The sequence below is a fragment of the Chiloscyllium plagiosum genome, chromosome 9, assembly GCF_004010195.1.
Source record: "Chiloscyllium plagiosum isolate BGI_BamShark_2017 chromosome 9, ASM401019v2, whole genome shotgun sequence".
Lineage (NCBI taxonomy): Eukaryota > Metazoa > Chordata > Chondrichthyes > Orectolobiformes > Hemiscylliidae > Chiloscyllium > Chiloscyllium plagiosum.
Window position 1 is genome coordinate 102,450,465 of NC_057718.1, and position 16,839 is coordinate 102,467,303.

At 46.2% G+C, this 16,839-nt stretch overlaps 1 protein-coding gene across 1 annotated transcript in view; it reads left to right on the plus strand.

The window, feature by feature from the left end:
* The first annotated feature begins 4,584 nt into the window (after positions 1-4,584).
* Positions 4,585-16,839, plus strand: part of cnrip1b (cannabinoid receptor interacting protein 1b) — a 28,242-nt gene continuing 15,987 nt past the window's right edge. Inside the window, exons 1-2 of the mRNA XM_043696659.1 lie at positions 4,585-5,045; positions 5,834-5,978. Coding sequence (XP_043552594.1) covers positions 4,867-5,045; positions 5,834-5,978 — 324 coding nt within the window. The 5' untranslated portion in view covers positions 4,585-4,866. The remainder of the gene's footprint in view (positions 5,046-5,833; positions 5,979-16,839) is intronic.

Consider the following 16,839-nt stretch of genomic DNA (forward strand, 5'->3'; position numbering starts at 1 on the left):
GGGTGTCCCAGAGGTGTTCTCTGACACGCTCCGCAAGTAGGCGGCCTGTCTCCCCAATATAGCGGAGGCCACATCGGGTGCAGAGGATGCAATAGATGATGTGTGTGGAGGTGCAGGTGAATCTGTGGCGGATATGGAAGTTTCCTTTGGGGCCTTGGGGGGAGGTGAGGGGGGAGGTGTGGGCGCGAGTCTTGCACCTCCTGCGGTTGCAGGGGAGGGTGCCGGGAGTGGAGGTTGGGTTGGTGGGGGGTGTGGATGTGACGAGGGAGTCACGGAGGGAGTGGTCTTTACGGAATGCTGATAGGGGAGGGGAGGGAAATATATCCTTGGTGGTGGGGTCCGTTTGGAGGTAGCGGAAATGACGGCGGATGACCTTGGTGGTGGGGTCCGTTTGGAGGTAGCGGAAATGACGGCTGTTTCTAAAGCATGTCTTGGTTATAACGTGATTCCGGCCCTATTAGGTTAAATGGTGCTGCTATTACACGATTTTCTTATAACCCGGGATTGCACGAGAACGGGACTATTGCATTATAATGGAACCGACTGTACTGGACGAGAGCTGTGTACTTGGAGGTGTTAACTCTTGGGCGTTCTCTACAGTCACTTGACCAATTATTTATCCTTCGCTCAACATCATGAAACAGGTTATCCTATCAGATTGCAGTTTGTGGGAGCTTCCTGTGGGTAAAGTTACTGCCACATTTCTTTAGAACTGTTGCTGCACTCAAAAACCTACTTCATTGGCTGTCAATGAAATGATCTGAGGTTGTGAAGAACAGTGCAGAAACGCGAGTCTTTATTTTTAGTTGTCTTTGCAGGCGGAGATTAAAATGTTCATTTTCATGTCTGGGACTCGCTGTAACTTTCTGAATCACAAGCATTTGCTCAAATCTCCCCTCAGTTGCCCTAATTTATTGCTTTTTTTATTGCCAGTACATATTACAACGGAGAACCTTACTGTATAGATTGATTTGTATATCCCTCCTCTTTAGTGGATTTCTGCCATTTTCTTATTTAGAACAACTTTTCGATTCAATGTGGCTGTTTCTCATCACTGTTCACTTTATTTGCACGAAAGGAATTACTCATTCCCTGCCATTGTCACACAAAAAGTCACCCGGTTCTTTGTGACAAATTTCATCTGTCCAATGGCAGGCTTTGAATGCCACAGTAAGAGTGGTCCTTGCTAAACAGGATCAGGACAGGCTGTGTTCCCTGGGCAGCCAAATGCCACTAGTGGGGCTTCAATACAAACCCCATGTGCATGTGGAAGAGGCAGAAAGCTGCACTTTGCTGAGGGTGTACCTTCTGCAGATGAAATGGTGCCCTCATCACCTTAAGCTCAGCGAAAGAGGAAGCAATTGCTTGGCTTTGGGGAATTTGCATTCACTAAACAAATAAAATAAAATGTCAGACATAGTTTAGGTAAAACAGACCTTGCAGGCACTCGCCTGTCTTTAATTGCCTGTCAGAACCTGTTTCTCAAAATCTGTGTTCTTCAAAGTACTGAATTAGAGTTAGATTTTATTGTCACATGTACTCAAGTACAGGGTTACATGAGTACAGTGAAAAGTCTTACAGAGTCACCTTTCCCAGAGCCATCTTAGGTACAAAGGTCACTAGGTACAAAATCTAAGGTACAAAGTGGGGAAAAAGATAGAAGTTCAACATTACAGTTCTTCTTGGTATAAAGTAGGAAAATAAAGAAACAAAATTAAAACTTCAGCACTACTGCCTTTCTTTAGCCATGGGTATTCAGACACTCAACGCTGGGTTTTCCCCACAAGGAAGTTGGGAGGTCATGTTACAGCTGTACAAAATGTTGGTGAGGCCGCTATTGGAATATTGTACGCAATTTTGGTCTCCCTGCCATAGGAAGGATTTTGTGAAACTGAAAGGATTCAGAAAAGATTTACAAGGATGTTGCCAGAGTTGAAGGGTTTGAGCTGCAGGGAGAGGCTGAATAGACTGGGGCTATTTTCCCTGGAGCATCGGAAACTGAGGGGTGACCCTAAAGAGGTTTATAAAATCATGAGGGCCATGGATAGGGTAAATAGACAAGGTCTTTTTCCTGGGGTGGGGGAATCCAAAACTCAAGGGCATAGGTTTAAGGTGAGAGGGGAAAGATTTAAAAGGGGCCTAAAGGGGCAAATTTTTCACGCAGAGGGTGTGCATGTATGGAATGAGATGCCAGAGGAAGTGGTGGAGGCTGGTACAATAACAACATTTAAAAGGCATATGGATGGATACATGAATTGGAAGGTTTTAAAGGGATATGGGCCAAATGCTGGCAAATGGGATGAGATGAATTTAGGATATCTGGTCAGCATGGATGATTTGGACCGAAGGGTTTATTTCCATGCTGTACAGCTCTATGACTCTATGAAGGGCTAGCACTCCCCACAAGGGCTCGTGCTCTCCCCCAGACAGAGATTGATCTCCTATGGGCTGCCATCTTGCCGCTGACTGCGCTGGCCCTCAATGATGCCGCAGTGCCGCTGATCGCTGGAGCTCTGCTCGGCTACCAGACGCCTCATCCGCAAGTGCCAAAGTTCCACTCCAGACCCCAGGTGCTGCCCCACTCCGGACCCCAATGCCATTGCCTCCACGACTGAGCTCTCTCCAGTAGGTAAGTAAAAAAACCGAGAGAACTAAAAAAAGAAAATATGAGAAAAAAAGAAAAAAGAAGAAAAGCTGGCAGAGTGGACGTGCCCCGGGTTCAGAGCCCAGATGCTGTCTATGCCACTCCACTATTCAAAACCTATAATTTTTGCCAAGATTCTACTCACAGAATGGTCCTAATGTGTCCTTATCAAGTTCATGCTAAAGTTTGGTTGATAATCACTCTTGACAGGTGCTGGGAGCCATACCTTAACGGTGCTACATCAATGTGAACCATTGTTGTCGTTTCATCACACTCCTGAAAAAAGAGTTGATAATATTTTCACCATAGCTCATTTCAGTCTGCTGTTATACATTTCCTTGGTGATATGAACTTAGATAAATTAAGAGCAATGCCCACCTCCTTTCTACAGTTTGCATTTCGTTCAATGTCTGCACAATCATTTTATGATATTATCCTCCATTATGCACCATCCATGCAGATTCTTGCATTTAGAAATGCTGTGATATTACAATTGCAAAGGGAGTTTAGAAGAATGTACCAAAGGATTTTGCCCAAGCTTTGATGATAGTTTGGAGAAAGTGAGGACTGCAGGTGTTAGAGATCACAATCAAGAGTGTGGTGCTGGAAAAGCACAGCAGGTCAGGCAGCATCCGAGAAGCAGGAGCATCGATATTTCCGACATGAAGGAATGAAGGGCTTATGCCCAAAACGTCGATTCTCCTGCTCCGCAGATGCTGCCTGACCTGCTGTGCTTTTGATTATAGTTTGTAAAGAGGAATCTTACGTGCAATTGAATCTACTTTAGATTAAGTGACAATTGGAGGTGGGTGCACATTTGTCATAAACAAGTTTTATTGAATGCCCTAATCACATACAAATCACTGCTGCCACTGAAAGGTGCAGTCGAGGATTATTTTTTGTGACTACACGGAATTGAGCAAAGACAGTGTTGTAAAAAGGTTGTTCGTATTTGAAAGCAGAGAACTTGTGGCTGCTGGCAATCTGAAACAAAGTAAAACAGAAATTGCTGGAAGAATTTAGCATGTCACTCAGACTGAAGAAAGGTCAATCTACTTGAAATGTTAACTCTGTTTTGTCTCCACAGGTGATGGTGGATCTGTTGAGTTTCTCCAGCAAAATTAGCTTTCATATTGTTGTCGTTTATAAAGAGAAATGTGTAGACATCCCATCTTGTGAGTGAATTTCAGTGACTGGATTAAAATCGAAGCCTTTCAAAATGCATTGGGTAAACCTTTAGGAAATTTCTTCCCTTGTAAATGTCTCCTGTAGAATAATGTGAAGGACTCATTCTGCAACAATAATAGCTTAAGTTTACAAATTGCTGATACCCTGAATGTTGGAAATTTGAAGGGGAACAAATGCTGAGAGTCACTAGAGAAGCCAGACTGTGGGGGGAGAGAGAGACAGAGAGAGAAATATACATTTTCTTAAATGTATAGTTTGTTCTCAATCATGATGTGGAGATGCCAGTGTTGAACTGGTGTGAACAAAGTCAGAAGTCACATGACATCAGATTATTGTCCAATTGATTTATTTGAAATCACTAGCTTTCGGAGCGCACATCTGCGAAGGAGCAGTGTTCCGAAAGCTTGTGATTTCACATAAACCTGATGGACTATAACCTGGTGTCATATGACATCTGATTTTGTTGTCAATCAGTCTAAATGGTGCTCTTCCTCCTTGAATTGGTATTCTTGCGAGTTGTCCTGATGAGAGCAAGATGAAAAGCTTGACAAAATGTGCCTTTTGTTCAGCAATCCTCAAGTTCTGAGCCACATTTTAAACATTTACATTATTGATCTGGGAATATTCATTCATAAACCTGGTGCCCTAAACTGTTATCCTGATATTGTAGGGAAAGGGGGCTTTCTATTTGAACCAGGTGGCTAAGGTTGAGGACATTACCATGTGATGTTTAACGCTTCCCTGAGCAGAAAGGTTCATGAGGCAGGGTCCTGACAGTGTAGTGCTGACGTCTGTGTATTGCAGCAAGGGATTATGTCTGCAATCAGTCTGGATTTAGCCTTGCCTGCTTGATGTTTGCAGCGCTGCGTGTGCATCCTGCACACATTGAGGGGGCTTGTACTGGCGCTGTCACTGTCCATGGGGTAAGAAGCCGAACGCCGTAGCTGAGGGATTTTTATTTTAAATCAGCCCATCATTTCTCCCAGCAGTAGACTGCAAGGTTTTCTCGTCTCTCTTCCCTCCACCACCGGATCATGGGGGAGATTCCCAGTTTGCTGAAAATCGGTGTCTCTTTGAGAATCCAGCCCGGTGATGGCCCGGTGTATTTCAAAGTGGACGGTCAGCGATTCGGACAGAACCGCACCATTAAGTTGCTTACAGGAGCTAAGTATAAGGTCGATATTGTACTGAAGCCGGGGATTGTAGCAGTCAAGTGAGTAAAACAGGGAGAGGCTGCTGGGTCGGTGGGGTGGGGATTGGGAGGGTGTGGTGTTTGGGTCGTGGGTTTGGATAATTTGCTCCCCCACCTCAAAAAAACCCATTGTTTGAATTTCCTAGCGCCTGTCTCTTCCCTTTGACTTAAGGTTCCCGGAGCAATCTAAATTGGGGATGGCAGTGCAGGGTTGGAGGGGGAAGGTTTCTCTGGCTGAACAGGGTTTGCCAGACACGCTAACGTTATTTAACGAGGTAACATCCTAGTGGATTGTCAGCGTTTCCTATCGAGGTCAACTTAAATCTCGCTTGATAACAGAGAGCAAATAAAACGCACCCGAGGAAGATTTATAAAAAATAAAAACAGCCTGACCCGCAGGGAGATTTGCTGCTGTTGTAATGTTTGAGAAATGAGTAAACAGCAGAAGGTGCAAGATGGATTGTCAGAGGGAGTGGGGGAACTGGGAATCTGCTGATGGGATTTTTACAAGAAAAATAATTATTATTATCCCCTCTCTTCATGCTGCAAAAGCCAAGAGGAAACCTCTGGTTTCATTAAATATTGATCAGGTTTTGCTGTCAAAGGTGTAAATTTACAGTCTGACCTCTTGTGATATTCATGGACATTTTATAAAATTCACATATAGATGAACCCTAGGGTGGGGTGGCTGTGTTTCTTCTTTCAATGTCACCTCAAAACTTTAAACCTTGCCCCTTTCACTGATAGCTGGGGGGGGAGGGGGTTGGCTGAGGAGAAGCTCTGTTTTATCTGTTATCGTTGAATGGCAGGTCGATGATGATCGGAGCAGTGCCAATTCCTCTGGGGGAGAAATCGCGGGACCCCCAAACTGTGGATTACACTGGCATCTATGACACGGAGGGGGTGGCTCACACAAAAAGCGGGGAACGTCAGCCTCTACAAGTCCACATCCAGGTGAGAGATGGAAAAGATTCAAAACCACAGTGTTGCATTGGTCCAAATGTCTTAACCTTTGACATCTGTTCACTAGATCCAGTTTGGAAAGAGCAGCAGGGATCAGGTGATACGATGGCAAAGACAGCGCTGACTAATGCAAACAGAATGGCAGACATTCTCTTTCACAGTTCCTTTGGGAATGTGGATTCCTTGGTGACACCGCTCTCTCTCAACAACACAAATAGAAATTGCTGGGGGAAAAATCTCAGCACGTCTGGCAGCATCTGTGGAGAGAGAGCAGAGTTAGTGTTTTCGGCTGTTCATAGAATTCCTACAGTGTGGAAGCAGGCATTCGGCCCACAGTGACCCTCCAAACAGCAGGCCACCCAATCCCTGTAAGCCTAATTTCGCATGGCAAACCCACCTAAGCTACACCTTTGGACTATGGGAGGAAACCAGAACACCTGGCAGAAACCCACACAGACACGAGGAGTAGGTGCAAACTCCACACAGTCACCTGAGGGTGGAATCAAACCCAGGTCCCTGGCACCGTGAGGTAGCAGCACTAACCACTGAGCCACCATTTCTTCTTCAGGACTGGTTCAGAACAGATCACAGTTCTGAGGCAATGTCGCTGGACCCAAAACATTAACTCTGCTTTCTTGCTCCACAGATGTTGCCAGACCTGCTGAGTTTCTCCAACAATATCTGCTTCTGTTTCTGATTTCCAGCACCTGCAGTTCTTTGGATTTTGTTTTGGTTCAGCCCCCTCAGCAGTTTTTCCACACTGCAGGACGCAGTATCCTTTTTCATTAATTGATTTGGGAGAGAAATAAAATGCAATAGCACAAACTGTCAGGAGCCAGGGCTTGTGCATCATTCCTTCCTGAACTCTGAAGACACAGACGCAGACAAACTATGAGGAGTGGGCTAATCAGTCCCTTGAGCCTGCAATAAGATCATGGCTGCACTGGTTGTGATCTCAACACCTCATTTCTGCCAACCACTGAGAACTTTTGACGTCCTTGTTAGCCAAGAATTTATCTACCTCTCCTCAAAAATATTTAATGCCCCTGTCTCCACCGCTCTTTAGGGAAGAGAGATCCAATGACTCAGAATCCTGACAGAGAAGAATCTTTATTTTGTTTGTTTGTTCATGGGATGTGGGCTGATGGTTGGGCTACTATTTATTATCTCTCTTCCTAATTACCATTGAGGTGGTGGGGGGTGAGTTGCTTTCTTGAACCACTGCAGTGTGTGTGCTGTAGTCCACCCACAATGCCCTTGGGGAGGGAGTTCTAGGATGTTGACCCAGCAATAATGAAGGAACAGTAATCTAATCCCGAGGCAGGATAGTTTGAGATCTGAAGGGGAACTTTCAGACACCATCATAGAATAGAATACCTACAACATGGAAGCTGGTTGTTCAGCCCACCAAGTCCACACTGACCCTCTGAGAGCATCCCACCCAGACCTACCCACCTTACCCTGTATCCCCCAGGGCTATTTCACCTAACCTACACATCCATGGACAATTTAGCATAGCCAATTCACCCAACGTGCACATCTTTAGACTGTGGGAGGAAACCAGAGTACACGGAGGAAATCCACACTGACGCAGGAAGAATGTGCAAACTCCACACAGTCACCCAAGGGTGGAATCGAACCCAGGTTTGTGGTGCTGTGAGACAGCAGTGCTAACCACTGAGCCACTGACCCTCCATGATGTTCCCATGCATCTGTTGTCCTTGTCCTTTTAGATGGTAGTGATCGCAAGTCTGGAAGGCGCTGTCAAAGGCATCTTGGTGAATTATTGCAGTGCATCTTGTAAATGGTGCATACTTTGGGGTGGCACGGTGGTTAGCACTGCTGCCTCACAGTGCCAGAGACCTGGGTTCGGTTCCCGCCTCGAGCGACTGTGTGTGTGGAGTTTGCACATTCCCCCTGTGTCTGTGTATGTTTCCTCCGAGTGCTCTGATTTCCTCTCCACAGTCCAAAGATTTGCAGGTTAGGTGAATTGGCCAGGGTAAACTGCCCACAGTGTTCAGAGATGTGTAGATTAGGTGCATTAAGTCAGGGGTAAATATAGGGCAGGGGGAATGGGTCTAGGTGGGTTACTCTTTGGAGGGTTGGTGTGCACTTGTTGGGCCAAAGAGCCTGTTTCCACACTGTAGGGATTCTGTGGAACTCTATTCTATGGAACTGTTGTCATTGTGCATCATTGATGGAGGGAATGGATATTGAAAATGATGGATGAGGTGTCAGTCACAAGGCTGTATTGTGCTGGATGGTGTCGAGCTTCTTGAGTGTTGTTGGAGTTGCCCCCATCCAGGCAAGTGGGGAGTATTCCATCACACTCCTGACTTGTGCCTTGTAGATTGTGGACAGGCTTTGGGGAGTTGGGTCGTGAAGCACTCGATGCAAGATTTCTAGCCACTGACCTGTACCAATTGCTACTGTGTTTATATGGTTGCTCCACTTCAGTTGCAGGTCAGTTATACCCCCCAGGATGAGGGAGATACAGTTTTGGCAATGCCATTGAATGTCAAGGGTTGATAGTTAGATTCTCTCTTGTGGAGATAGTCATTGCCTGGTACTTGTGTGGCATGTATGTTGCTTGCCTCTTATCAGCCCAAACTTGGATATTGTCCAGGTCTTGCTGCATATGGACATGGACTACTTTAGTATCTGAGGAGTTGCAAATGGTGCTAAACATTGTGCAGTCATCAACAAACATGCCCATATGATGGAGGGAAGACCATTGATGAAGCAGATGAAGATGGTTAAATCTAGGATGGTATCCTGAGGAACTCATGCAGGCATGTCCTGGAGGTGAGGTGACTAACCTCCAACAACTGCAACTATCTTTCTTTGTTAAAAATCACACAACACCAGCTTGTAGTTCATGATGAAAGAGCAACACTCCAAAAGCTAGTGCTTCCTGTTGGACTATAACCTGGGGCTGTGTGATTTTTAACTTTGTACACCCCAGTCCAACACCGGCATCTCCAAATCACATCTTTCTTTGTGTTAGCTATGATTCCAATTGTCACAGAATAGCCCCCAGATTTGTATCGATTCTGATTCTGCTAGGACTTCTTGTTACCTATCTGATAGGGACATAGGACATAAGAGCATAGGAAATGGAAGCGAGAGAAGGCAACTCAGCTCATCAAGCCCACACCGCCATCTAACACGATCATGGCTGATGTTATCCTGGTCTCAACTCCACTCTCTTGAATCTCCCATTAGCCTTTTATCCCACTCATCAGAAATATATTTCAGCATTAAAAAACCCATTTCAGCATTAAATTGGAGGCCTTTTCTTTTACATGTGCCCTCCTGGACCTAGGCAATTGATTAGGAAATTGTTAAGATACCAATCTGAGGCCATTCAGCCCCTCAAGACTGTTGTACCAATCAATGAGGTTGTGACCCACCTTTATCCCACATTTCTTCATGTCTTTGTTTATCAGAAATCCTTCCGTCTCAGTTTCAAAATTCACAGTTGACCCAGCATCATTTGCCATTTGTAGAAGAGAAATCAGGAATTTTACAAAATAGAAGTTACCTCTGTGCAGGAAGTGGGTTGCTGGTTTGTGAGACAGAACAGTGGAGGAATTTGTAGGGGGTGATATATGGCATTGCATTAATTGATGTCACTGCTGACATGAGTATGTGGCTGCTTTCTCAGCTGAGATAGTAGGAAGCAAGAAGATTTATTTATGTTATTGTACCAAATTGAGGTTGAGTTAACAAATAGTTCAGTGAGCTGTTCATCCTGTGCAATACTGTGGGAGATACTTTATCTTTGTCTGAGGATTAATCTATTCTGATGGCATCTTTCTATTTTTAGCCTTTAAAATAATGTTTCATGTCAGTACGGATGGAATTTTGCAGCAGTTCCCTACTTTTATAAATTAGTTATGCTATGACCATTGTGGGGCATTCTAGCTACAGGGCCAGAAAAATATTAATGTTTTAGAATCTTCATGGCTGAATTCTTGTATTATGCGAGGCTTGATATGACAACTAATAAGACTCCTTCAACAGCACCTTCCCAACTCATGACCTTGAGCATCTCAAAGGACAAGGGCAGCAGATACATGGGAACACCACTCCCTGCAAGTTCCCCTCCAAACCACTTACTGTCTTGACTTGGAAAGATAGAATCACAGAGTCCCAACAGTGTGGAAGTGAGCCATTCGGCCCATCAACACTGACCCTCTGAAAAGCATTCCACCCACCCTATCTCTGCATTTCCCATGGTTAATCCACCTTGCCTGCACATCCCTGGAAACTGCAGGGAACTTAGCACAGCCAATCCACATAACCTGCACATCTTTGGACTGTGGGAGGAGACTGAGAGCACTTGGAGGAAATCCACGCAGACATGGGGAGAATGTGCAAACTCCACACAGCGAGTTGCCTGAGAGTGGTATCAAACCCAGGTCCCTGGTACTGTGAGGCAGCAGTGCTAACCACTGAGCCACCATGCCATCCAGTGTATATCACCATTCCTTCAGTGTTGCTGAGTGGAGATCCTGGAACTCATCCTTCCCTAACAGCATTGTTGAGGTCCCTGGACCTCAGGATTTCAGTGATTAATCAGAGAGTCATACAGTACAGAAACAGATCCTTCAGTCCAACTATAATCCCAAACTAAACTAGTCCCACCTGCCTGTGTTTGGCCCATATCCCTCCAAACATTTCTTATTCATGTATTTTTCCAAATATCTTTTAAAAGTTGTAACTATACCCACATCCACCACTTTGTCTGGAAGTTCATGCCACACACGAACCACACTCTGTGTAAAAAAGTTGCCCATCATGTCTTTTTTAAATCTTTTGACTCTCACCTTAAAAATATGCCCTTCAGTCTTGAAATCCCCCACCCTAGGGAAAAGACATCTGCCATTCACCTTATCCTTGCCCCTCATGATTTTATAAACCTCTGCAAGATCACCCCTCAACCTCTTACGCTACAGTGAAAGAAGTCCCAGCCTATCCCAGCCTCTTTATAACTTGAACCCTCCATTCCTGGCAACATCCTGGTAAATCTCATCTGAAACCTACCCTTCCTAGAACAGGGCGACCAGAGCTGGATATAATACTCCCGAAGAGGCCCCACCAATGTCGTGTACAACCTCAACATAACATCCCAACTTCTGTACTCAAAGATCTGAGCAATGATGCAAGTGTGGTAAATGTCTATATATGATGCAGACTTCAAAGAATTATGTACCTGTACCCTCTAGGTCTCTCTGTTCTACAAAACATCAAGGGCCCTATCTTAAATTGCATAAGACCTGCCCTTATTTGTTTTACTAAAATACAATACCTGCATTTATCCAATTTGAACTCCATCTGCCATTCTTCAGCCTATTGACCCAAGACCTCTTTGTAATCTTAGATAACATTCTTCACTGCAAAGAGGGCAGCTCACCATCATTTTCTCAATGGCATCCACAAACAGGCAATAAATGCTGACATAGTCAGCGACACCCACTACTTAGATATGGCCCAAGCGTAGGCAGATGGGGCTAGTTTAGTTTGGTATGATGGTTTGTTTGGACCAAATGGTCTGTTTCTATACTGTATGTCTCTATGATTAATTACTGAAAACCTTGGGGTGTAGGTATACTCACAATGCTGTTAGGGAGGTAGGAGTTCCAGGACTTACACCCAGTCCCACTAAGGAATGGAAACTACTTGTGAACAAATTTAAAATAGTGAATATTTCTGCTACTACACTGAGAATTTTCAAATAAATATGACATTTATTTTTAACAATTATATTATGAAAAATCTGAAATTAATCTTTTGGGAGAGGAGTAATCGTATTTCTGCTTAATAAAGTAGGCACCAGCTGCAAATACACCCTGGGCAAATGATCTTGGCCGTTGCTACAAGCAAATTATGCTCAACTGTAATATAATTTGCACTTGACCTTTGCATGCTTTATGCTGCAGTGCATAAATGCATCTAATTAATGAAGACTGAAATAGGTTTGAGGAGGAACAAATTTTTTATTAACTCCATTCTCCACTTCTTAAATTGAGGTTCTTAATTCAATGAAATGCCACTTCTGCCAGCATCAGATAACTTCAGATCAAGAAATAGAAAAGCCAAGAGCTGGAGAAACTCAGCAAATCTGGCAGTGTTTATGTTGAGAGAAACACTGTTGATGTTTCAGGTCCAATATGACTCCTTCAGTTCTGAAGATTGAAAAGGAATCATATTGGGTTTGAAATGTTAACTCTGTTTCTCTCTGCATTGAGACTGTCAGATTTGCTGCATTTTGCCAACAGTTTGTATTTCTGATCTCCAGCATCTGTGATATTTTGCTTTTATAACCTCAGTGCAAGATATGCTTGATTAAACCGGATTAACAACATGTCTCAACCCCAACCTCAGAAAAATACCCATAAGGCAATAGCTATTTACCACAACAGTCTGTATCCCAGCTTGTTTGAGCAACAGTGCCAGTTAATTGCAGAATCAAGGGCTATTCTGTGGACTGAGGAAGCTGTGTTGGCAATGATAGTGCAAGACCACTTCATACACTGTTGTACAAGCTGATGATCTATGAAAGAAATAGTCGTTTGGTGGTACAGAATAAGTGCAAGATGGAAGGCTTCACCAAAATATGTCTCTGTTTAGCATGACTCAGGTTCTGAAAGAGTTAATGTTGAAGCTGCATTAAGCTCCAGCTAGTCAGGCTGGAGAAGAAGCAGACTGTGATGAGGTCCCTGTGGAGACAGACCTGTTATCTCTGGCTCCTGATTGTCTTTGTAATTACGCCTAACTAGTCAAACTTGTACTTACTGCTATTGTACAGTAAACTACATCTTTCTGTGTAAGACAGGTACTTTATCTCAATAAGCATCAGTAGTGGTTTATTCTCTACTGTTGCTAATCACGAAGGCCCTTAGACTCAGTACAGAAAAGAGGACATCAGCACTCTTGTGGTGCACTGGTAATGTCCATACCTCTGAGTCAGGATTCCTGGATTCAAGGAGATAGTGAGGACTACAGATGCTGAGAAGTCAGAGTGATAAAGTGTGGCTTCGGAAAAAGCACAGCAGGTCAGGCAGCATCCGAGGAGCAAGAGAGTCAATGTTTCGGGCTTAACCCTTCATCAGGACTTAAGTCCTAGCTTCTCCAGAAGAGTGTAATTACATCTAAGAACAGGTTGATCAGAAAATATCTAGAAAGGACATCATCCATTTGTTAAGTTAGTATTTGAAAGTGTAGGATGGAGAGATTGTCTTCAGGGACCAGTAGTCTCTATGGAGCTGGGGTGCGTCATCACTCCTGGAGATGACATTTTGATAAGTTTCTGTGACAGTTGTGGAAGTTTCCATTGACTGTCTGATTTTTGTTTTTGTAACAATGCGCCCATCAGGACTGTCTAACCTGTTTATGGCTTATTTAAAAGTACATAAAGGAGAATCAAGCAGAAAATACCCAAGCCACAAGCTGCTAGCAGTTGGTTGTAACCTATGACACATAGGACACTTAGTATCAACAAAGGATAATTTGATCCCATTGGTCTGGGTTGAACAGAGATCCTAGAGTTGTGGGGATGTGACAGAATACATTGCTCCGGGGAGGGGCTTCGTTATTCTTTAAATTATCTTGAGCATTTCATGCAACTTAACACTTCTTTGAAGAAAGGAAACAATGCCATTTGTACCATTTCCTTGAAACTGGTTATATTTTTCTTTAATTTATATGTTTTGGTAAAATGAAAGTGTGAAGTAAGACTCCACGATGACTCAGTGAGGTTAGCTAGCAACTATCTGCATACTATGAAACTATAAGATATGTTACCCAGTATTCCATCCAGTTTTGATAGCCTCATTTACATGAGGAGTTGAGACAAATTTCTTTTGAACCTTAACTATCCAGGTTTTCTTTGCTTGACGATATCATCCAGCCTTGTTTTAAATGACATTACACCACCTCACATTTACTGACATTAAATTCCATTTGTCATACTTGGTCTATTTCATGGCTTCATTAGTATCCATTTGTAGTTTTCTTTGCACCTCAGAGCCCATTGTCTCTAACTCTAAAATGCAAATCACTGATGTACATAGGGTTGACTTGATCAGGAATAAAACAGTAAGTGCTGGAAAAACTCAGCAGATTTGACAGCATCTGTGGAGCGAGAAATACAGTTAATGTTTCAAGCTTGATATGACCTTTATCAGAACTTCAGTATGAAAGAAGAGTCATATTGGACTGAAAATGGTTAACTCTGTTTCTCTCTCCACAGTAGCTAGAATTCTGTCCGTAGATTATTGAAATTGTGGAACAATTGGCCAAATTGTCTATGTTGGCTTTTTTTTTGAAAATGTGCTAAAGCTTTAGTATCATATCCCTTCTTTCTTGTCTGTAACCCTGTAAGCTGTCCAACTCCCTTGATGAAATTATACTTGAAATCACTTTTCAGGTTGTTTGTTCCAGATCCCAACAATGTACAGCTTATTATGAAAAGAGGGTTAGAATGGTTTGCTATGCCTTTTAACAGAGAGGTCATGCTGTTTTTATGATGTAGTCCAGTGATAGTAACTGGTTGACATTATTTGAAGTTGAATATTGCTATAAACTCTCAGCTGTCAAATGTCCTGTACCATTCCCATCACTGCCAGCATCCTCCTCATTAGGGCTGAGGGGCCACTCAGAGATTTGAGGAGAGGTACCAGCTGTTAGAATGATAGAATCCATGCTGGGACCACTGGGTTCTGTGCTGGGACCACTGGGATCCGTGCTGTGCCCACTGGGATCCGTGCTGGGACCACTGGGATCCGTGCTGGGACCACTGGGATCCGTGCTGAGACCGCTGGGATCCGTGTCGGGACCGCTGGGATCCGTGCTGCGACCGCTGGGATCCGTGCTGAGACCGCTGGGATCCGTGTCGGGACCGCTGGGATCCGTGCGGAGACCACTGGGTTCCGTGCGGAGACCACTGGGTTCCGTGCTGGGACCGCTGGGTTCCGTGCGGAGACCGCTGGGTTCCGTGCTGGGACCGCTGGGTTCCGTGCTGGGACCGCTGGGTTCCGTGCGGAGACCGCTGGGTTCCGTGCGGAGACCGCTGGGTTCCGTGCGGAGACCACTGGGTTCCGTGCTGGGACCGCTGGGTTCCGTGCTGGGACCGCTGGGTTCCGTGCGGGGACCGCTGGGTTCCGTGCGGAGACTGCTGGGTTCCGTGCGGAGACCACTGGGTTCCGTGCTGGGACCGCTGGGTTCCGTGCTGGGACCGCTGGGTTCCGTGCGGGGACCGCTGGGTTCCGTGCTGGGACCGCTGGGTTCCGTGCGGGGACCGCTGGGTTCCGTGCGGGGACCGCTGGGTTCCGTGCGGGGACCGCTGGGTGCCGTGCGGGGACCGCTGGGTGCCGTGCGGGGACCGCTGGGTGCCGTGCTTGGACCGCTGGGTGCCGTGCTGGGACCAATACTACGTTCCGTGCTGAGACCACTGGGATCCGTGTAGCGACCGCTGGGTTCCGTGCTGAAACCACTGGGTTCCGTACTGGGACCGCTGCGTTCCGTGCTGGAACTAATACTACGTTCCGTGCTGGGACTACTGCGTTCCGTGCTGAGACCACTGGGATCCGTGCTGGGACCAATGGGTTCTGTGCTGGGACCACTGCGTTCCATGCTGGAACTAATACTACGTTCCGTGCTGGGACTACTGGGATCCGTGCTGGGATCACTGGGATCCGTGCTGGGACCACTGGGTTCCGTGCTGGGACCACTGGGTTCCGTGCTGGGACCACTGGGATCCGTGCTGAGACCGCTGCGTTCCGTGCTGGAACTAATACTACGTTCCGTGCTGGGTCTACTGGGTTCCGTGCTGAGACCACTGGGTTCCATGCTGAGACCACTGGGTTCCGTGCTGAGACCACTGGGTTCCGTGCTGGGACTGCTGCGTTCCGTGCTGGAACTAATACTACGTTCCGTGCTGGGACTACTGCGTTCCGTGCTGAGACCACTGGGATCCGTGTAGCGACCACTGGGTTCCGTGTTGGGACCACTGGGTTCCGTGCTGAAACCATTGGGTTCCGTGCTGGGACCACTGGGTTCCGTGCTGGGACCACTGGGTTCCGTGCTGGGACCACTGGGATCCGTGCTGGGACCACTGGGTTCCGTGCTGAGACCACTGAGATCCGTGTTGCGACCACTGGGTTCCGTGCTGGGACCACTGGGATCCGTGCTGGGACCACTGGGATTCTTGCTGGGACCACTGGGTTCCGTGCTGGGACCACTGGGTTCCAAGCTGGGACCACTGGGTTCCGTGTTGGGACCACTGGGTTCCGTGTTGGGACCACTGGGTTCCGTGCTGGGACCACTGGAATCCGTACTGGGACCACTGGGATCCGTGCTGGGAAAACTGGGATCCGTGCTGGGACTACTGGGTTCCGTGCTTGGACTACTGCGTTCCAAGCTGGGACCACTGGGTTCCGTGCTGAGACCACTGGGTTCCGTGCTGAGACCAATGGGTTCTGTGCTGGGACCACTGCGTTCCGTGCTGGAACTAATACTACGTTCCGTGCTGGGACTACTGGGATCCGTGCTGGGACCACTGGGTTCCGTGCTGAGACCACTTGGTTCCGTGCTGGGACCACTGGGTTCCGTGCTGGGACTACTGGGTTCCGTGCTGGGACTAGTGGGTTCAGTGCTGGGACTACTGGGTTCCGTGCTGGGACTAGTGGGTTCAGTGCTGAGACCACTGGGTTCGGTGCTGGGACCACTGGGTTCGGTGCTGGGACCACTGGGTTCGGTGCTGAGACCACTGCGTTCCGTGCTGAGACCACTGCGTTCCGTGTTGAGACCACTGGGATCCGTGCTGAGACCACTGGGATCCGTGCTG